This window comes from Labrus mixtus, chromosome 11 (assembly GCF_963584025.1).
Source record: "Labrus mixtus chromosome 11, fLabMix1.1, whole genome shotgun sequence".
In the NCBI taxonomy this organism is placed as follows: domain Eukaryota; kingdom Metazoa; phylum Chordata; class Actinopteri; order Labriformes; family Labridae; genus Labrus; species Labrus mixtus.
The window spans coordinates 17,711,737-17,733,691 of NC_083622.1; the positions used below are offsets into that span (position 1 = coordinate 17,711,737).

At 39.9% G+C, this 21,955-nt stretch overlaps 2 protein-coding genes across 5 annotated transcripts in view; both read right to left on the bottom strand.

Moving 5' to 3' along the window:
• LOC132983889 (threonine--tRNA ligase 1, cytoplasmic-like) overlaps window positions 1-15,369 on the bottom strand; it is a 28,285-nt gene extending 12,916 nt beyond the window's left edge. Inside the window, exons 1-10 of one of the 4 annotated variants that reach the window (XR_009674888.1) lie at window positions 15,139-15,369; window positions 8,806-8,935; window positions 8,474-8,691; window positions 8,332-8,381; window positions 8,111-8,237; window positions 5,901-6,076; window positions 5,362-5,647; window positions 5,009-5,251; window positions 4,228-4,380; window positions 2,076-4,124 (exon numbers count right to left, since the gene is read on the bottom strand). Coding sequence is in view for 3 of the 4 variants with exons in the window: in XM_061050427.1 (XP_060906410.1) it covers window positions 2,152-4,124; window positions 4,228-4,380; window positions 5,009-5,248; window positions 5,362-5,647; window positions 5,901-6,076; window positions 8,111-8,237; window positions 8,332-8,381; window positions 8,474-8,691; window positions 8,806-8,935; window positions 15,139-15,334 (3,549 nt within the window). In the remaining variant the exon portion in view is untranslated. Of the gene's footprint in view, window positions 1-935; window positions 4,125-4,227; window positions 4,381-5,008; window positions 5,252-5,361; window positions 5,648-5,900; window positions 6,077-8,110; window positions 8,238-8,331; window positions 8,382-8,473; window positions 8,692-8,805; window positions 8,936-15,138 lie in introns of those variants that run through there. The other 3 variants (XM_061050428.1, XM_061050427.1, XM_061050426.1) reach the window with 3 other exon arrangements.
• A 565-nt stretch (window positions 15,370-15,934) lies between these two features.
• Window positions 15,935-21,591, bottom strand: prpf3 (PRP3 pre-mRNA processing factor 3 homolog (yeast)). The gene is made up of 16 exons (XM_061050415.1): window positions 21,438-21,591; window positions 20,755-20,885; window positions 20,249-20,416; window positions 20,060-20,146; window positions 19,688-19,947; window positions 19,478-19,596; window positions 19,176-19,363; window positions 18,897-19,063; window positions 18,538-18,620; window positions 17,882-18,025; window positions 17,698-17,797; window positions 17,444-17,557; window positions 17,208-17,326; window positions 16,989-17,066; window positions 16,836-16,891; window positions 15,935-16,707 (listed from the first exon to the last, which is right to left on the bottom strand). Exons 1-16 carry the CDS (start codon window positions 21,580-21,582, stop codon window positions 16,558-16,560), a joined length of 2,109 nt encoding a protein of 702 aa, XP_060906398.1. The 5' UTR covers window positions 21,583-21,591; the 3' UTR covers window positions 15,935-16,557.
• Window positions 21,592-21,955: the final 364 nt, after the last annotated feature.

The window sequence follows — 21,955 nt, forward strand, 5'->3', positions numbered from 1 at the left end:
AATGTACAGTTTACAGAGGCTGGTGGCAGACTTGTATGATATTCAGTATAACATCAGGACTCTGATGATGTGCTAAGACCGTAGTAACAAACATGCTCCTCGTTATATTTTTACAATGCATGTGTGCACAAACGTCATGGAGATACATTTGCAGGTGTTCAGTGAATCTTGATGAGCTGTACTTTTAGGTCAGAGACAAACCACTCTCCATGTGAGCAGAAGGTGAGCACAGGGGCTTGAGGGCAAAAAAGGATGAAAATAGCAAAGAAACAAAAGAAAGGAAGGGGCCAAAATAGCAATATTATCTAAATGAACCACTATCAAAACAGTTCTTATTAGCTCCAATGTTTTTGCCCCCTTGATACCATATATGAGAGCTGCAAAGTGAAAATGGCCAATTAAATCTGGCACAAAAGTACAGCTATACATATAAAAGTATTTTAATGTTAATGCAATATGAATGGCAGCAGCTGTGTTACTATACGAAAACTATATCTATGAAAAAAAAGGCAGAAATAAAAAAAACTGAACAGCGCAAATAAATTACAACAGCGCAATCCAAGTCATAAATAATGACCAAATAAAATACCTCCCCCCCAGTTGAATTGAAACTCTGGATTTTATTCAAGTCAGTACACTTTGAAGCCTAGTGTGAGCGTAGGTCAAGCTTGAATATTTCCCCCCCCTCCCGCCACCCACTACTGAGTATCTTCATGACTCAGTCTAACTTGAAGTGCGCACAGGAAAACATTTATGTTGAAAATAAAAATATACAATTATCTTCTCCCGCTTCTTCTGCAGGCGCGACAGAAACTGCAGAGAAATGCTCCTGGGGCTAAAGCTTATCCAAGGCCTCGATCACAGTAAATATGGGGTGCGTGAGTGCGGATCAAAGTCCTCATTAACAGACACAAGAGCTTGAAGAGAAAACGCTGCATCATCTCAGTTTTTTATATTTACAAGCTAAAGAGATATACTGTGGAAGAGATAGAAGGTGGAAAGGTTGAGCAAGAGAAGAACACTATTTACAGCAGGTATTCTGGAAATAAAAACAAGTGTTAACCTAAGCTGCAACACAAATCTCGTCACTTGAAATGTGAAATACAATTGTAGGACACACGGCACACACCCGGACACTCATGGAAGAAGAGCTTATTTTGGAACCTACTTTACGATAACATTTTTTTTTTTTTTTTTTTACAGGTATAGTTTGATGTTTTGGGAAATACCATTATTGGCTTTATAGGTCTTTAAAATTTGATTTTGGGGATATGATAATGTTAGCTTAGCATAAACACTGGAAATAGGGCAGACATCTAGCCTGGATCTCTAAACATGTAACAAAAGAAACCTGAAGCTGCAAGTGGTGATCCAGGATCACGTTGCTGCTGTGATGATATCCAGCCAACAGCTTAGACTCAATAAGTCATTGCAGCCTTCTAAAACTTCTTGTGTTATTTCAATACTTTCACTTTTGTATGAAATAAAGCTGTGAAAATTATATTATTAATTAATAGAAGAGAAGTGTAAGGTTTGTATTTTAACCTTTTGCAGACTTGTTTTTCCATTTACAGTCTTTATGTTAAGTGAAGCTATTCAGCTCTGGTTTGTGTTGGATATTTACGGTAAAGATATCGGGGTTCTATTGATCTTCTGTTACTCTCATTAAGAAACTAAACAAAATGATTTCCTAAAATATCAAACTGCTGCTTTTATTTTCTATGCCTCTCTTTAAAGTTAGGAATCCCAACAATCACTCATTAAAAGTCGGCAAACTCTTAATAAAATATTGTTTCATTTCTGCTGTTATTGTCTTTTGATGATGTAACTTTATTGAGACCTGATGACACTAATCTACTGTGTATGGAGAGAAGGAAAAAAAGAGATAGACTGGAGGTTTGTTACATAACACTGTACTCTGTAACTGATAACCTCACAGCTGTACTGTACAGTGTAGGATGACTGGCTGGCTGGCTAGCTAGCTCTAGCATGACGTTTTAATAAGCTATTTACACACAGCCTAAGGTAGTTTTAATTCAAGCTATTTGACAGAGTAAAGATATCTGGGTTCATACCAGCAGGGCTAACACACATTCTGCACTTCAGCGCTGTTGTTTGAACTTCTCGTTCAGCCTGTCATAGACGACCGCTTCAGTAGCGTGGGGGTAGAAAAGGTCTCTTCTGTGCATGGAAGGGACCACCTGTAAAGGGAGGACCGGCCCGCTTGCCCCTGCGAAACCCCCCTATGGGGTGATCTTGGTAACGATGCTGAGGGGGGTTTCGGCCTCGCAGCAGAGGTCTCTGTGGGATGGGGACTGAAAGCATTGGGGGTCGGGTAGTGGGAAGGTTGAGGAGGGGAACGGGGTTAGGGGTCTGATTGCGGGACATAGCTGGAGGACTAGCAGGGGGCTTGTGGAGAGAAGGGGCTGTATCGACGGCAGGGGAGTTTGGCGTGGAGGGAGAGGTTGTGGAGGATGTGGGGGAGGGAGAAGGTGGAGGAAGAGGTAGATTTAAAGGCTCCTTCACTCTGCCCAGTAATGGGAGAGGAACACCAGGGTTACCTAGTCGGAGGGGAGGGGGGGCATGTCGGTTGGCATAAGGCTCTTTAACTGTGCCAGGGCGGAGCAGCTTAGGCGGCTCACCCAGCAGTGATGACATGAGGGGCTGAGGGCCTAATTTGCCTCCTCTGGGCCCCAGCCCACCTCGCTCTGCACCTTCAGGTCTGACAGGGAGAGGAAGAGTTAGGGAGCGATCGACAGGGACCAACACTCCCCCAACCATGACAACAGAGGGAACAGCGGGATGGATAGGTGGAGGGGAAATGCGCTGCAGCATGGGAGGCGGAGGGGGTCGGGGAATAGGTGGAGGAGCGTTGAAGAAAGGGGATGTGGGAGGAGGATGCTGGTGGAGGAGGGATGGAGGAGGATTCTGCATGTTATCTGCATGGAAGGGCATTTGGAACTGAGCAGGTGGAGGAGGATGAGAATGAGGATGGGACGGAGGAGGGTGGAGATGTGCAAGAAGGAGATGTGGTGGAGGAGGCGGCATGTTGGGGTTCATGTCCTCGGCGCCACCCTGGACAATATTGAGAGGCGGGGGGGCAGCGTGGGGTGAGGGAGGCTGAGCTTCCATGTATTCCTCCTCCTCGTACCACATTGCTCCCCCTGGCCGACTGACAGCTCCTCCCCCTCTTCGAGACCCTCTGCCAAACATGCGGATGCTCTCAACTGTCTTGATGCGCTCTCCAGCGAGTGGGCGGTTGGAGTAGCCTAGAGTTTGGATGGGTGCCCCTTCAGTGCAGGGTGAGACTAGAGTCTCGATACGATGATACTGGCCTTCCTTCTCACCAGGGCCAGGAGAGCCTAGACCTTTTCCTTTGTCCTCTCGCTTTCCACTCAGACCACTGTCGTCTGAGCCGGTGCTCGTCTTACGAGAGCCTGCAGAGAGCCTCCTTTCTCCAATCCCTCTGTTGTTTCCCATGATCCTGTGCTGTCCATCTTTTTTACCCTTCATGTCATAACTAGGAGAAGAGGAGACCGGCTTTTTCACTTCATCTAATTTTGATCCGCTCTTCTTCCCGGCTCCGTACCGAGATGAGGAGGAGGAGCTAACAAAGTCCCCGTTGCTGTTGCTTCCTGAAGGGGTGATCACAGCGTCCCAGGGTTCGCCACGGTACGCTGTCGGTGAGAGGGTATGACCTCCAGATGACCCTAGAGATTCTGACACACTCCCAGGCGTGTCCATGATCTCATCCTGGGTGGGGGTACAGGCAGCCTCGTCTCTCACCGGGGTTCCATCAACCCCATCAGGACTGACATCACCCAGAGCAAGACTAAAGCCTGGATTACCCTGCAAGAAACTATTGATTTTTGATTCTAGACTGGGGGGAGAGACAGAGGGGACAGAGGGGCGAGGAGGGGGTGGAGGAGGAGGGGACAGCTGTCTCTCTTTCCCCCAGTCTCTGGTTCTGCCTGGTGTGTCTCGTTTGAAGCTGTTCCCTGGGCTGGGTTTAAGTTTGGGGGTGGTTGGGCTGAGCAGAGCTTTTACTGCTGATGATTCTGGGGAGGTTCGGGTGGGAGGAGCTGAGGCAGTGTTTGTCACACTTTGCAGAAGGGAGGATAAACCTGCACCATGACAGAAACAGGAGGAAAAACAGATTACAACTTAACAAAAAGGTCAGTAATGCTGAATAAATGGTGTTTAAAATGTAAAACATGTGCATTTTACCAGGTGTGTTTGTTTTGGACAGAGCATTGAGAATGCCTTCAGGTGTGATGTCCACTCGTGACAGAATGCTGGCCAGTGCAGGGCTGGAGGGCGTCACTGACTGGCCAGAGGGAGTGGTGGGTGTTGCAGGAGACGGCCGAGCAGGGCTGGCTGCTAAGAAAAAATTAAAGATAGAGAGGGTTTGGTTAAAGAGAGGTTCTGAAAACTCAGATGGTGGTGGTTAAATCCACCTAAAACTTGACCCCTAAGTTTTATTGTGCTTTACACACCCATTAAGGTCTCTCAGATCAATATTTCTATGGTCATATAAACCAAAATATTATTTGAAATATACAAACCCAAATCATTTTTTTGTCAAAAGAAATTTGAGTTTCAGCTATTGACATACACATAATACATTATTTGTACCAAGATGTAATACATTCATATTCTTTTTTTCAGTTTCATTTTTAACATTTTTCAGTGACAATATCAAGGTTAGTTCAAATCGTATAGAGCATACAGATGCTTTTTACCTAGATAGAAAAAGAAAACAAAACTGGGAAACAGATATGTCAAATATGGAAACAGATATGACTTAAGCGTTCAATGCTCCAATCTTATGTATAATGGTCAATATTAAAATATACCTCATGGTGCTGGGGGGGGGGGGGGGGGGGGGATTCCAGGGTTAGGGTAAATGTTAAATGTGTTTCTCACAATGACTTCTTTATCAAAGACTTCTGTCTGGCATGTTGAGCATTGGGTTCTAGATCTATTGGGCCCCGCCCCCTGAACATACCTGTATTTTTCATTGCAGAAGTGAGCGAGCTAAGAATGGAGCTGATCTTTCCAAGATCCACCTTCTCCAGATTGACTCCCAGAGGGGTTGCTGGAGCAGAGGTAGGAGTCACTGGAGTTGCCGTGGCAGCAGCAATATTGTTGGCCTTCGAAGCTTTAGTTGGTGTGGTCGGAGATTTTAATGCTGCGTCTGACTTTGTAGCCTTGGCAACAGCAGCATTCCCCTTGTCGTTCTTCTCACCTGCTAGTAAGATAATTCAAAGAGCTGATACATTTTCAAATCGACATGACAACACAGCTGGACAGCCTAATATGGATCTATAACAAACATTGAGACCCTCTGTAGCCACTAACCCCCTGCTGTGACAGCATCAGCCTCTTCATCAGACATGTCCATGTCCTCCATGTCTCTGTTGTCACTTGGTAGTTCTCCATCATCCATGGCCTTGCCATCCAGCTCTGGATCCACCTGTGCTCTGCTAGGCCCCAGTCCCAGGAATGGGGAATCAGAGCCAGTGGGGGAAGGGGCGTCTTCAGAAGGGGAGGGGATGGGAGAGTCCTCAGGTCCAGGTAGAGTCGACTTGAGGGAATCCAATTTCCTCTTAAGACTGGCCACACGGTTGGCGAATGCATTGTACGCCTGAGCAGATTGGCAGAAAGAATCAGAATTATATGACAGATAATGTGAAAATAATATGTAGTTAACCTGATCCAGAGTTATGAAAAGAAGAATAACTTTAAAGTAAATTAACAGTATTTTGAAGTAAAACAGAGGAGCAGTGCCACATAACATAAGTAACAAATAAACACAAAGTTAACCTGCATATCTTTAGATTTTTCCAGATGATTTTGTAGTCATGAAAAATAAGGATAATATTCAACTGAACACTCACATTGGCCACAATCTTAACCTCCTTATACTGCATCTCGTAGAAAATGTCTGCATTTCCCAAAGCTTCCAGCAGGGGAGGCCCTGTTTTCATCTCTTTGTCAAGGAAGCTGACAAACTCCTGCAACTTCAGACTTCCATCCTCAAAGTCCTTTGCAAACTTGTTCCCTCCTGCTTTGTCTGGGAGAGGAGGAGACGGTTGACAAACAGAAAAAAATTAAAAACAAAATTAAAATGTTTAAGTTTCATGTTGTTCAATATAACAAATCAATAACAATGTGAATTTCAGTTCACATTTCTCAATGAATGTATTTGTTAAATTTACATGTCATAGGTCTGGCTAATGAATTGGCATTAAGGACAACTACAACATAATTCAATTCAAAAAACGTATTTGGGCTGTACAATGTTTGATTTCTGAGGTTTTGTATTTAGAATATGACATCTGTAAACTGTCTATTGTTTTAAACTTGAGCATGCAATAAAAAACTGGGCTATGTATAAAATAAAGAGCCAGTATCCTGAGCCTGCCTTACTCAAAATATGAATAGTTATAATGATGACAACAAATGTTCATCTATAAATAACTAATTCCAAACTAATTTACAAATAGTGATGGTGTTAAAAAGGCGTTTATATTTATCGTGAACAAACTTTAAAAAAAAAAAAAAAAAAAGGGCTGAAAATAATTCTGTAAAAGGAGAACATGAAATAATTTGTATTTAACAAATAAAGGACAAAGAACAATACACGAGAATACAAGAATTATAGTGTTTGATGCTCAAAATCTCCAGGGGGAGGACCCCAAGGCTTTATTTGTTATTTTTGCTTTATCCGTGGGAATGAACACATTAGCTTTTGTTTTGTATGGATTTGACTTTTGAACAAGGTACATTAATTTGATTTAATGTGAGATTTGTACCTCATTCAATTACAGAATTGTTAGAGTTTCTTTCTAGGAGAGGTACCACCATCCCCTCAAGTAGTGGGACTACTACAAATAAACTAAATTCAAATTAAAAATATTTCATGCAACATAAACATTAAATTAATCTCATTATTGTGGTGAAATCTCAGTTATTTTGTGTTTGGCTTTTATGTTAGTTTAGTGACTCTGAAAGTCTTTATTTAACTCAAGTGTTAAAGCAGTGAACATAATTATCTCATGAGTTTTGTGTTTGATATTAAACTACTCTGTTTTGAAATAATCATGTAAGAAAATAACAGATTCAATAATTAACAGCGTGAGCTTAATTCAGGAAGTAGCATTGATTTTTGTTCTTTATTATTTCATAATGTAGAGTTTTCCTGTTACATATTTGAATTTCAACCACAAAGTGTTGCATAAATATTTACAAGCATGTAGGGAATTACGGTAAGGAATCTCAAAATGTCCTGAGGGAGCGACCCCTGACCCCCCTCCTATTACCTTTGCCTCACTAATTTTAAATGAACCCTGTACTGTTGTGGAGCCACTGGGCTACCTACAGCCAACGTTGCCCACTTAACAAAGTGACCAGCCCACAGAGAGCCCTAATGCTCCTTTGCAATAATTCCCTAACTGATAAGAATTTGGTAAGCAAACTCAAAAAAATATGAGATATTATAAATATTAGTGTGTATGATAGAATAGTGAAATAGAAATTTCCTGGATGGCTACTTCATGTCTGTGGAGAGCCCTGCATGCTAACCAGTTTAACATTTTCAACAGTTTAAAACAAGAATAGATACAACTACACTAATCTATACACCTCAGAAAAAAACATGAAGCAGACAGCAGGGACTCAGATTTTTACATTTGAAACATATTTTATCTTAAATAATTTAAAGTCTGGGCCACTACGGTTACATATTCTCTTGTTTGACACAGTTGTAACACTCCCTTAATATCATCCAGTCTGCAGGTGCTACTGTGTCATGTGACTTTGGTGTGTTTACAGCATGTAGCCTATTCTTAATATTACTGTCCATAAACTACCACTATTATTTGATATGATCCTGAACATAATTTAAACATTTCAGGGGACAATGCCATCTGTTTTGGGAACTCTGATATGAAATAAGGAGAATGCTTGAATAATTTTCCAGCACATTTAGCTTTATCTCTCGTTTTTCCATAACTGGAAAATTGGTCGACTATTTTCCAGGTTTTGGAAAATCCACGTGGGACAATAAGTTTATGAGAAGGAGGAAATTTAGTGAGTGACTTCTGACCTTTAAGTCTCTTCAGAGCCTCTGTGCTGCAGACGTCCACCCTAAGAGCAGACAGCTGCTTCTCCCTGAACTCCTCTTCTGCAACCACCCGCTTATATGTGGACAACTGCTCAATGAGGGCGTTGGGCTGTTGAAAACAGAGAGCATATCAATTAAGACGATGAAAAAATAACAGCTCTTATAATAAAAATAATGTTTAATGTATAATCACACAGACTTACTGTGAACTCTTCTACAATCTTGGACTTGAGGGCAGCTTTGTTGACCAGGGCTGGACAATAAAAGGACAATAACACACAATTAAAATTAGAAGTATAACTAATCATTTATAAACATATACTCCTTAAAAGTTACCAGACTCACCCGTTGCAGGAGGAGTCTCCTTTTCTTTTTCCTTCTCCTTTATTTTCTCTTTTTCTTTGTCTCTCTCTCTCTCCCTTTCCTTTTCCTTCTGCCTCTCTCGCTCTTTATCCTTTTTGTTCAAGCACGTTCTGAACTGAGCAATGACCTCTTCAGGGTACACGCTCCTCTCCTCCCAAATCACAAAGATCCTTTCCACTGACTTACGGACCTTCACATCCCTGCAGCGTAAAAAATGGCACGTTACAATGTCAGCAGAAAGGCAGAACAACTATTGAGATTAAAAAAAACATGTTAAATGTTTGCTCAGCACTCCTAGAACTCTGCGTACTCACTTAATGAGCTGAGCGGCGTTGGGAAGGGCTTCTGCGAAGGCGGAACGAAACACAACGGCATTCTTTCTTTTGCAGTTCTGGATTACATCATTTGCAAGGTAAAAGAGATTCAAACGGTGATTGTTGTCAGCTGGAAAAAAAGGCAGACAGGACGAGAAGGTTAGATTTTTTTATACAGAATATAAGAAACTGATCCAGCATGCAAACATCTTACTTAGAAAACAACTGATCCTGTGTTTTTTAAACTTGGTCTGGATGATGCTGACCAATGAGAATAAAACTCTCCAACGTCAACATCACTTTTTAACTTTACTTTCAAGAAATTAATATATATGAAGACGTTTTTTTTAGATTAGTTACAACCTTAACATGAGCATTTTAATCCTCTGATTGTAGCTGATATTAATTATTATAGTAAAGTTCTATAAATCAGCATAAAACAGTGATGCAATCATATTTACTGAACTACTTCACACTTTTCACATTGATTTAAACACAAAACTAACAAACTGAGGGTTATTGTTGCATGTTTTGGATATTGGATAAATGGTTTCAACAAGAAAGGAATATTTCTGCCAATCTGACAGATTGAGTTTTGTTTAATGTATAATGAATGGAATCCATAGACGACCAATCCTATTCTGATACAGTAGGTGGCAGTATGCACTTTAAAATGTGTCATAAGAGTATAGTGTGCTTTCACTTTCGTTTCATTCTCATGGTATGTGTTTACATATGACTGAAGTTGAAGAGGTTATTTTCTTTAGTGTAGATGAAGAGTGGGACAGAAGGTAAAATTATAAAATGTTCTCCATTCCACTACAGTACAGTACTACTACTTCATGATCTTTGTAACAATATGTAAAAAACAGTCTGTGCATACATGGGTATTAATATCAACGTCAGCCAAAAGTTTGGAAATGTCAGGATATTGAATATTGGTAGTCCAATAGCACACAGACCTATATCCACACATGCCTTTTAAACATTTGTAATTTATTTATTCATCTATTTATATAAAAACATAAAAAAAAAAAAAAGATGTATGGTTGTCGGAATTTTAAATGTCTAAATATTTCATATTGGGTGTAGGCATTAGTACGAAATTGTCTTAGTGCAATGCTTATGAGAAAACCATGTAATGAAGCTAACTTGTTGTGTATGCTTCATTAAAATATCCTGATCAGATTACATCTACCACATCATTAAATATCATCCATTAACATCAGTTCTTCAGTTTAAGCTTTCCTTCATCCTAAATCCTTTACTCTTCTGAACTAATGAACTCCTGGACATTGAACAGATCAATGCACATTCAGAGTTCTGTTTCAATTGTCACCTGACAAAATGCTTCCTAAAATAGATGTTTAAATTTCTGGATTTAACAACTGTATTTCATTAATACACACAGTATTTTCCACAATAAAACATTGTGTTTTGGCTGCAGTTAGCATCTGAAGTACTCTGAGGGCGCACTCACACTAGGCAAAGTTGTCCCGTACCGTGCTGAAGCACGATTGTCCCCCCCTCCCCATTCCCCCGCTGGCCTGCACTCACAGCTCCAGGCCGAAGCACACCTCTTTAAAGCGTGCCAGGGCCAGTCAATCAAACTGGATTTCAGGGTTGAAGCGTGCTTAGGCACGGCACAGATTGCCAAGTTTGAGTGAACCGTAAAAAACATGAGAGAAAAATCTCCCTGCCGTCGTGGAATCATTGCTGTGCTTAAATAAACTGTATTCATGATACCTCAATCAAAAAAAAGATAAAGGAACACAAAAGGGAAAAAATGAAAGATGTGTGCAGTGAAACAACTTGAGAATACATACGTATAACTAAGCAGTTCAGATTTACGTTCATCAAACACATCCTTTCAGCATCGACTACAAACATGTTTCTGTTCATACATTGATTTACTTTCGTTCATTTCACATTTAGCTGTCAAATGTCATTGAAAACTGTCAAATCAGATACAGATAAAATGAAATCTTAAAATCCACAAAAAAAAAAGAAACCTCAGGAGAACCTTGGTGGATATGATTATTTTTTTAAATTACCAGGAAACGTATCTACTGTAAAACTAGACCAATGAAAAGTCAATGAAATGACGTCGCCTTTATTTGGGACAGGCGCCATTACAAGACGGGCCTTTGATCATTTTCAAACAAAAATGGTGCTCAGCAAAGATGGAGAATATTTAAATTGTAACATACACCAGAATGAATATTTAAATGTGTAAAGTAGTCAAAGTAAATTGGGATGGTATGTTATTTGAAGTTTTCTAATGTAAGTATCTGAAGACGACATGAGCTACAATCCTTTCAATATTTTAAAAGCTGAAATGACAACAGAGCACTAATCTCAAATAAGAGTCAACACTCTCTCATGCAGAAACAAACACACTCAGTTAACCAGCTTTAAAACAAAACATTGCTCCATGTGTTTGTAACTTGGATGAGGTTATTCATTAAATATATTCATAGACGATGCAGAACTAACTTCATTTAGGTATTTGCATTTACATATCCATTAAAACAATTCAGACAGTTTTGAGAATTTACTGACTGACTCGTGCCAAAAAGAGCGGCATAGCTGGCAGAAGTATCCACTTGTTTCCTTTCACCAGTTTTGACAGTATAACAATTGACTTATTAGTATGATCTGAAAAACTTTCATATCTTCCTGCATGAAAAATCTGTCCCTTTAAAGGTCAAATAGTAATCCAAAATGAAAATGTTACTTTTTACAACAACAAAACCTGAGGAGGATGTACAACAACAGGACTGTGAGATGGTATCAGATTTACATTGTGATCAGCATAAAAATGGGAAATTATTATTCAATTCAAAATTTTCCCACTTCAGGGCAAAAATCATAGTGTATTATCTGTTTGGTGTATTTAAAAAATATATATTTCTTATATAAATCCAATCGATCAATCAATCCCGTCAAATTGAGTCAAAAAGTTAATTAAATGTGGTTAAGATTAGCTAAGCTTCAAACATTCACAACTTAACATTGAAGCAAAATATAACGATAAAAACACTTCTCAACTTTTCACTTTCAAACAGTCACACAGCACGTCAGATAAAATTACTATTACTAATTGGAGGTTATTTCTACATTTTATACTTTATTGTCTTTTTTCTGCTTAATGTCATATTTCTGTATTTCTTTTGGATCTTTCAATTTTATTTAGTATTTTGATATTTAATCTTCTCTTTGATTGTTAATTGTTTTATTTATTTTTAATGTTATATTTCAATATTTCTTTCCCCCTTTGTCTTGATGCCTTTGATGTCTTGTGTGAAGCACTTTTTCCAACGAACACTGTAGCATGTTTTAATCCCATGTCATGAACACTGCATCGCCCTGATCAATTAAACTAATTCATTCACAGAACACTGACTGACGCCAAAGTTTATCCTGGTGCAACTCTTGTATATAAAACAGAACTTATTCAATAAATGTCTGAAAAGCCTTTTTATCACGGATGATCTTATCAACCCAACATGTCATCAGTATTATTAAACATGAAATTATTATCCCTATCTTAAAAATCTAATAAGAACTGACACAGCAGAGCATACCATATTTAAATGAATGCAAACTGGATGTCTGCAGGGTATTAAAGAAATAGAACAAAGTTGTTATCCACTTTGGAGAATGATTGGTCCAGTGGTTTGTACTTTTCTTGTTCTTTAAAATGCCCATCTAGGATAGTGCATTGCAAATTAGCTGAAGCTTTGAACTCTGTGGTGTTTGCCATGTTTTACATCTGACTAACTTTTCCCTATGCAAAGCCACTTCCACGTTGTAATGTCATAGCTCACAGCCAACATTAAATGATGATTGGTAGACGGACGGTTGGTCAAATGTCACTGTTCTCCATAAGAAAACAATAGCCGAACCTGCACACAACAGTTGCCCATCTCAGCAAAAGCTTTTATAATGAATTGCTCCATGTGTCGTAATGCAAGGGGATTAAAAAGCGCCGACATCATGTTTTGCCAGAGACACTCAGCATTGAACGTGTAACTCACTAATGATGAGTCATCTCATTTGACCGAGAAGCAGACGAGATCAGCAAGATGTTCTCAGGGTACAATAACATTTGACCACAATGTTTTTTAAGTTATTTGAGCAGCATAATGAGCAAGAGAGTGGCTCATTTACATTTATAAACTATATGTTTAACTTGGATTAAGTTTGCATAATAATTGAATTGTTGCTGTAATTTACTTTTAATGTAGATGTTCATATGAACATGTTTTTTTTTTATGTGCACAGATTGGCTTCCACATATAAGAATCCAAATTAGCGTAATGTTACAAAATGCAACCACATGCAATCCGAAACATCTACTAAATCTTACTTCAAAAAGACTTTTTCAACAAATAGTATCTCACACCAATTAAAGTATCTAACAAACAATTTCCATTTCCTTCTCAGGAAACTTTACTCCCAGTACAATGATGAGTCAATCAAAATGAAAAATATCTCCTTTAATCACTGTGAATCAAGTCCTTGCTAAAGTAAAAAAGTAAATCCCCCCCTGAAAAGAAAATAAGATCTACTCTGGGAGGGATTACTGCAAAAAATAATTAGCGGGAAAAGACTCAAATGTACAACAGTTAGTTTATGACTAATGTCAATTTCTCACCCAATAACGACTAATATAAACCTCCAAGTCATATATTATGCATCAAGATATTGGAAACATCCAAAACTGTTATACCCACACTATTTCACTTCATCAGCCAAAAAAATATTATATATTTATATATAGAGAGATAACTTAAAAATATGTGGTCTTTGGGTCCTTTTGTTCTTCTCACACTAAGATGAAATTGACAAAATGTGTAAATTTACTGAACCATTCACCACTCCAGATTTCAGGGACCATTTCTCTAAAAATTGATGTATGACAGTTGAAGGCATACTATATTTCTGAGGAAGAATGATAACAACGTAAGTTCAGAATGGCATCAACTTTACTACTGTAATGAAGTAAGCAGACTCATGAAGGGGAAGTGGACACAAAAAAGAAAAATGATCCACACAAAAAAGTGAAGACAAAAATCAATGTTGACAGAAAGAATCTTGCCTTAACATAAACTAGAATACAAGTTAAATGAAGTTACCGCCGTGTTCACTAAATAAACAAACTCTTTCAAATGATCTATAATGGATAATTGTATAGTCATGAAATAGACACTGCAGAGGGTGATGTGTTATTGTAAGTAGTAATCTTGAGATTACTGGATTGATTTTAAATGGACATGCAGGTCTGCCAACACCTCCTAAATCATAAAGAGTACATGTGTTGACATTTGATTATGTCAGATTAATATGGTGCAATATCTGTGTAACATTTATGTATTATGTTGCCAATGTGACTGTCTATCAATAGTAGTCAGACCAGCTGTGAAGTCTCAAATAAAACAAAGTAATGTGGGCGAACTTGGAAAGTTTAGGGAGAAAAAGTTATAACCACGCTAAACTAGAGATGAGGCTTAACACATACTAGATAAACCAACAACTTCTGTTTTGTTTACAATTTCACAAAACAAAACCAAGGCCACCAACCAATGAATTGCAAACTTGCATGTACAAAATAATGTTTCAAGTGTATAGAGCTACATTTTCAAGGTGTCTAAGCATGCTGATTGATATCTTTAGTACTTGTGCAAAGATTGCTCAGAGAAAATAAACCCATTGCAAAGACAGTTTAGCACTTAATTAATCTATAATGTGGTCTGACACTAAGTTTTTCTTTATACTCGTTAGAACAAGCATCTCTAAAAGAAATTATTTAGTGATTTGAATTAACTATGCTCAAGCTTTTTATCCACACATCTTACCTCTGCATCATCATTAATTACTCATGTATGACGGTAACAAAAAAAACACTGAAAACCTAACTAATAACGTGTAAATACTATTATCAGACCGTGCATTAGATAAGCATTTGAGTGCACGGTTGTAGAGCTAAATAGTTAAATCTGTCGTCCACAGCATGATCCTCGGGAGGCCCAGCTGTAAACACTATGAGCGTCATGAGCAGCGCAGAGTTAGCATTAGCCTAGCTGCTATACGCGGCTAAATTCAAGTAGTGGCAACAACGCCAGCTTTTTCAAAGTCGCACACTATTAGAACATCACTTTAGGATTTAACCAGCATTGCTTTTTGCACAGGATTGTCTTGCACTCAGGCTACATTAGTTTTAACAGGGCAAGCCCCTGGTTCAGGTTTGCAAGTTTATCCCGTCAACACAGACATGCATCTTGAATTAGCTAACGCAGGCTAGCTAGCGGGTTAGGTAACGTTACTCACATTTCTTGAGCCACTTCATCCAGTAGCGAACAATAAGGCCGTGGTGCTTTTTGTTTTCAATGCACCAGGTTGATAGTCCCTGTATTGACTCCATAGTGTTGGATACTCCTTGAAACCTCCGGTCCAAAGACGCTTCAAGAGCCGCATTGGAGCTGCGGGCTCCGTGGCCACTTGCAGCCCCAGAACCAGCCGCCATCTTTCCAGCTCCGGTGATCGTCTGCTGCTTGTGCGGGTGAGGGGACCGAGCAAACGTGATGTAGACGACTAGAAACACGCCCCCCTTGTTTTTCTACATTTCCAATAATAGAAGTTTTTTCCACACATCTATAGGTCACAACTTCAAAATACAGAAAAAAAAACATAAATAACGATGTGTGATATCTCGTGCTGCCCATCTATGTTATGCATGTTGAGTGACATGCTTCTCACACATATAGGCCCGAAACACACACATGCACAAACAGGACCTGTGGACATGCATTAATAGAGAGATGTCAGAGGGGGGCTGCTTCACTGGGAGCGTCCCATGGCTCTTGGGGGGTCGATACCGTGCTCAAGGGCACCTCTCCAGCTACCAGACCAACTTCCATGTTTTGGTCCCTACAGACTAATCTGCTGCCTGCAAACCTTGACATTGGATCTGTATTAAATAGAATAGAATTACTTTATTGATTTATTATTGATCCCAAACTGGGAAATTGTGGTAAAACATAGACTGTAAATATTGAAGTTTGAATTTTCTCGTCAAATAACTCTATTTTATCAGTGCAGTACATTCAAATTAGCGGACAAATGGTAAGAAGTTTGTTGTTTATTTAAGGCTGCGTCTGTGGAGTAAGGAACAAAACATACGGTAGCTACATGTGTCAAGTAAGAGCTTTGTTTCTCCAATGCAAAAAAAAAAAAGATTTGAGGGTACGTTTTATTTTTAATTTGTAACATAACCTGGGAATGCTTCCAGGTTTAACTATAAATGTGTTAGCTCAATCCCAGTGCAGTCATTCGCTGATGTGACTCAAACATGGATTATCAGTGTGTACATGGGGGTTTTCATCAGAAAAATGATAGCATATTATGACACTAATTCTCGCAACCACACAAAGCCTTAAGTACGTGATTTAAATCGCACAGTGCAATCTGTCAGGAGTATTCAATGGCATACAACATCTGTTAGAATAGCCTATCACCAAAGGGATGAGCACTGATGCAGGCATACATACACATATACACCCTCATGTGTTACATATTCTTCCACAAAACGTCCACATAGGTTTATTGTTTGTCCTTTTTCATCACGTCCCTTGATGAAGTCTGTCTGCCACCAGTTGAAAGCAGCCGGTCAGTGAGGGCTGACTGGCTGGTGAGGCTGTGGGTCTTGGGGTTTTGTAAAAGGTGTGCCGACTTCTTTTCTAGCACGTTTCAGTCATCTGTGCAGTCCAACACACTTTGGCTGAGCGCTAGATCCCAGTAGTGTTCTGTGCCGTGTTTTTTGAAGTGTTCTCTGGCCATGCTCTCCGTTGGGCACTGCTTGAACTTCATATCACCAAAACTACGCTCTTTAGCCGTGCCCTGGAGAACCGAGCAGAATCATTAGACGTCGCATGAGATCACAGATAAAACGGTGCAGATTCATTTTTATTATAATAGAGTTACAAAACAACAGCCTGCGCTAGAAAGTACGATGTGTGAACTCTTACCTCCCAAATCAACCAGCACTTGTTGTTCCTTTTTGTATCATCATCACCATCTGGATCTTATAGAAAAAATAAAATAAAAGAAGTTTAGTGTCTCTGAAACAAGCACAAAGCCATGACGACTATTGTAATGCTTATAGGGAAAGTAACTCTTACCATCTCTTTTACTGTTGTGTTCCACCCATTTGATTCTGTGCATCATCAGCTTCTTGAATTTTTTCTGAGATTTAGGGCCTAAAGTAGGAAAACATTTACATTCACGTCTGACATTGGTAATCCGTCTTTTTTTATTTCTCAAGGGTATCAAGAAAGAAAACCTTGCAGAGCCTCAGCCCTTATGAAGTGACACAATCAACTTTTAGCTTTATCTCTTACCTCCCTCCACCACAACAAGGTTAACATCTCTGTGCAGAACGACTGTGCCGGTCAGGTACAGCTGGTTGGCATTGGCCTCCACTTTAAACTTCTTAGCAGGATTTTGCAGGTTACGGATCCTGTACAAGGGGGGGGATAAGGTGCTTAGAGTTGACACACTTCCATGACACCAACACACACATAATATTTGAACTACAGCATGTGGTCCCTCCTCTCCTCACAGATCAGATCCACACCTGTAAACTGCAATATGAACACCATCTGTGAGGTCTTCTTTTAACTTTTTAACTTTCTTCTCTTTCCTCTGCTCCGCTGTGAGCTTGCGAGCTGCATTTGCCTCCTCATGAGCCCTGCAAAGAAGAAAGGGAAACAGTCAAAAACCTCCAAGAAATATTTCATTTTTCACAACTTATCATGCAATGTTAAAGAGAAAATTTAGAATAGTGTATGAGTGAGGGGGAAAGCAGAGTTGAGATTTACTGTTACTAACTTTTGCCTCTTGGCCATCTGCGCTCTGACGTGGGCCTCTACCTTTGTGGGGTCCTGAACCGCCTCTGTCCCCAGCACTCTCATCAAGTTTGAGATGCGTACTGAGATAAAGAAAGAAACATTAGTTACACTCTGTCTCATATTTGAAGTAGTACTTTGTAACTTGTATTTTTTTGGTTGGCTACCTTTGGGTTCTGGCGGCGGCATCAGTCCCAGACGAACCTTCTCTTGGACTTCTTTTTGCCCCTCTCTTCTCGTCTGTCTTCTCAGTTTCTTCTGTTCTTTCTTTGTCAGGTAAACACCAAGCGTTACCGGCTTATCTGTGTCGACTGTGATAAAGAGGAGGACATGCGCTGGTCAGGGACACAACAGAAAAATAGCAATAAATCAGGGAATATTTGGAGTCCATCGGACAATGGATCTCATCTGTTAGAAACTATTCCATAGAGGGAACGACTTCTGGATCGAGGTCGGAGCTGCAAAAACAAGTTGGAGCATCTATCAATTTAATTGGGTAATGAATCAAAGAGGAATGTAAATCCAGAATAAAGTTGTCTGCAGTGCAAAGCAAAAACAATAGGAACAGCAATGTTCATGATTCATCTTATTTTATATCCAATTAAAAAAATACTTTTAATGTAAGTTTGTCTGATTTCACTCAAGATTTGATAACCATTTAAAAACACATTCATTTATATCAATAACAAACAACACCTACAATGTTATAAACAAGTTCCTGTATACACTTCACCACAGACTGGTATCTCTCACTTGGTTAAAGACACACATACTTTTGGAGCACCTGTAACAGTGCGATGACTTTTACCTTCCACACACTAACCTGGGGGGCTAATTTGCGCAGGATGTTCTACCAGATTGGTCACACCAAAGAGCTCCAAGTCTTCAAACTTTGTGGCAGGTGTTCTTCATGAAATGAAAAGGGAAAACATTCTCTTAGTTAGAGTTAATGGATTGTACAAATTCTGAAAACAGTCCAACATTTTTACATTACGTCATACCAAGTTTATTTTAAGTTTTAGGTATTTTGAACAAATGTGTAATGCAAACTCAGAGACTGAGAAAGAAAAAAAAGATAAATGAGAGAGAGGGGGATGACATTCAGCACATGGTCAGGCTTGTTTATCTAGGTATCTGGATGGCTCTAAAGTACTAAGTGTTGGAGCTGCTGTAGTTTCTTACATGTCCACGTTGGAGGGTAGGATGAAGGAATCCCACCACTCAATGTTAGGGACCTCCCATTCTCCAATCTCTTTCTTGGGGGCAATCAGTGCCAGCTTGGTAGATGCTTGAATTCCCGTCTTCTTTGCTGCCTGGGCAATCTCACACTGCAACCTTTCCAACTGGGCCTAATGGTCAAAATCAATGCAGGGAGGACATGGGTAAAGTTGTTTTTTATCATGTTTAGACTTCATCCAAATAAACACTAATGTGGACACAAGACATAGATTCAATCGCCACCTTAGTTCTTATTCTCTGAGCAATCTTCTCAAAGCGCCCCTGGTCGTGGAACTTGAAGCCCCTGCGAGTGCGCTGAGCTGGTGTAATGGTCACACGCTGGTCAAAGTAGGATGTGGACTCCAAGTCGTCTCCAGGCTTCTCCTTTAGCTGCTGACGGAACTGCTCCCTCTTTACTGCCCTGATGTTCGCTGAACAAAGAGACAGACAAACAAAATGAGTGGAAGAACCCCAAAACAAGATACAAACTAGTGTGTGTGTGTGTGTGTTGGGTTAGTAATGCTATATGACAGGTGAACACATACCTTTCAGTGTGGGCATGCGATGTGTTAGTTCAACCTCTTTGCCACTGGCATCAACAGTTCTTCCGTGGTCGTCCAGAATAAGAGGTGTTGGCTTGTTCACCTCCTTGATTTCTACCTTTCTATAAAGAGACAAACAGACAACACTTTCTGTTTTCAAAATGCTAGGTCAACAATAGATATAAAAATCCCATATACTGAGACACTACTTACGGTGGGGCGATTCCCATAGCATGTAGATTAGCTAGAGCTACAAGATTGTGAGGCCCAGTGTTCCCCATGGCACCCAGTATACCAGGTTTCATGGCTAACTGGGACTGGATGCGGGCCTGCAGCTCAGCAGCCTTGCGGGCCTTCTCGATAGCATCGTTCATGAAGCTGGCAGCCTGGGAAGGGCCGATTGATGAGGCACCGCCTGAAGCTGCAGCAGCCTGGCCGAGAAGCCGGGAGACTGGAGGGGATTCCATTTGTGTCTGCAAAATTCGAAGGGGCAAATGTTAAATGCACTGCCTGAAACAGCTAATATGATTTCCAGTAAGTGAGGGCTTGAAGTTTCTAATGAATAGAAAAGTGTTTTTTAATTACCTGTGCAGTGGGGACTGGAGAGGAAAAGCTCAGTTGTTTCTTCCTTTCTTCTATCTGCTTTGTGGCTGCCTCCATCATCTGTTTTATCTACAGATATACAGAAAAAAAGGTTTGTAAAAGCAGGAAATTTATCATCATAAAACTCAAAACAACAATCGTATACATGTCACTGAGGCAATTAACTCCTACCTGCATTTTGGTGAGCATGCCAGGGCTCTCAGATGGAGGTCCAGGTATGACCTCTGGCTCTTCCACCTCCTCGAAACGAGGAACCCGCTTTCGCTTTGCAACTGTCCCATCTGCTGACTCTGATGTTTCTCTCATTGCCCCCGTTTCAGCCTCATCACCAAACACATCCTGAGACCAAACACCCAGAACAGACACACCAATATAGCATATAAAAGTAAGTATTTGTAAACTTTGTCTAGTAATATGATTCGATATATAGCTTTGTTCTCAAAATATGTTTAAATATGAAGTTCAAATTAGAAGTAGGTAATAACATTCTCTGTTTTTTGTCAATAACAGTCATTATCTGATTTCTTCACATTTAAAGTTGCATGTTAATTTACTAATAATAATAATAAAGTAATATCAAGTACTAACACAGATTAGCTTTGTTTTAAATATTTGGTCATGCAGTACCAAAACAGACTTTTTCAGTTCAAGTACGCAACAGTTTTTGTTTTTTTTACCCTAAGGTCTCTCTTGCGGTTCTTTTCCCCTGCTCCTTTGTTGCCACGGGCACTGCGGCTTTCCTCCAGAGCTTCAAAAAGGCGCTCCACAAAACCACCAGCTGAGTCGTCAAGGAACGGACGCAGTTGGTCTGGGGTGGGAAAGAGTGTCAAATCACTAAGGAGTTAAAGAAATCCTCTCCACATCAACAGAGAGTGCCGTTAATGCACCGGGGGGAAAAGAACACATCTTTTTTTGTATCATGATGATTATACTGATAATCTCATCAAAACCTGGAAAACATGGATCCCACAAAACTGAACAAACAAAAACAAACTGATTCATTTTAATTTGGTAAGATGTGTCTTAAGGGGGGCCCTGGTGTAATGCATATTCTATCCTTTAAACGTAATAACCTTTTCAGTGCGCAAGGACAATATCATGAAAAAGTAGACACTGATTATATCGCAAACAATCTTTACAAAAGTTTGTAACTTACACCTACAATATGCAAATAAATAGCAACTGCAATCTTTACGTTACAACAAAAGCAAACATTACATATTGTTGTGCAACCACAGCTGCATACATAAAATTACATACATACATAAGATTACCATTACACGCATTATGGTTACATATTAGAAGGGATTCGAATAAGCCAAAACCAATTTTGTCTTGGACACTAAGTCATTAAATGTACCTGTGGTTTTCCTTTTATCCAGTCCCTTTCCAACACAGTGCAGAGCCGCAGTCACCACAGTGGGCTCCGAGAAGCCCAGCACCTTCTTCACAGTGCGCTCCACCCATGGCCTCAACTCCTCCACCTCCCGTTTAGGAAGAGACATCCTCAAAACCTGCACACAAAAAAAATCATAGAATCAGCATCCTCGTTTACCAATGCACATGACTGTCACCTCTGTGTCTTGTAAATTGCACACCAGCTCGGGACTGTGACATTGATGTGACAGTCATAAACAAGGCTGCATCCCCCCCGCTGTCTCAACCTTCACTCACAGGTGCACAAGCAAACAGTATCATCCTGTTTTTAACTCGTACACATTAAGGCACACAGTCAGTCCAAAGCTTTTTTTTTTTTACAATTGATAACTGAAATGTTGAACAGGGAAACGTGCTAACCCTAAGCAACATAAATGCTAAATCAATTACATCCGCCAAAACTCCCAGGCTGCCTGCTAGCACCGTTAGCGCGCTGCTGTC

What these genes read in the sequence shown, in the direction of transcription:
- prpf3 (XM_061050415.1), bottom strand. Translation starts at nt 21,582, where the DNA reads ATGTCTCTTCCTAAACGGGAGGTGGAGGAGTTGAGGCCATGGGTGGAG. An exon ending in GCCGCCGCCAGAACCCAAAG is followed by an intron (nt 17,798 to 17,881) that starts GTAGCCAACCAA and finishes TCTTTATCTCAG; the next exon opens with TACGCATCTCAAACTTGATG. An exon ending in AGTGCTGGTTGATTTGGGAG is followed by an intron (nt 16,708 to 16,835) that starts GTAAGAGTTCAC and finishes TCGGTTCTCCAG; the next exon opens with GGCACGGCTAAAGAGCGTAG.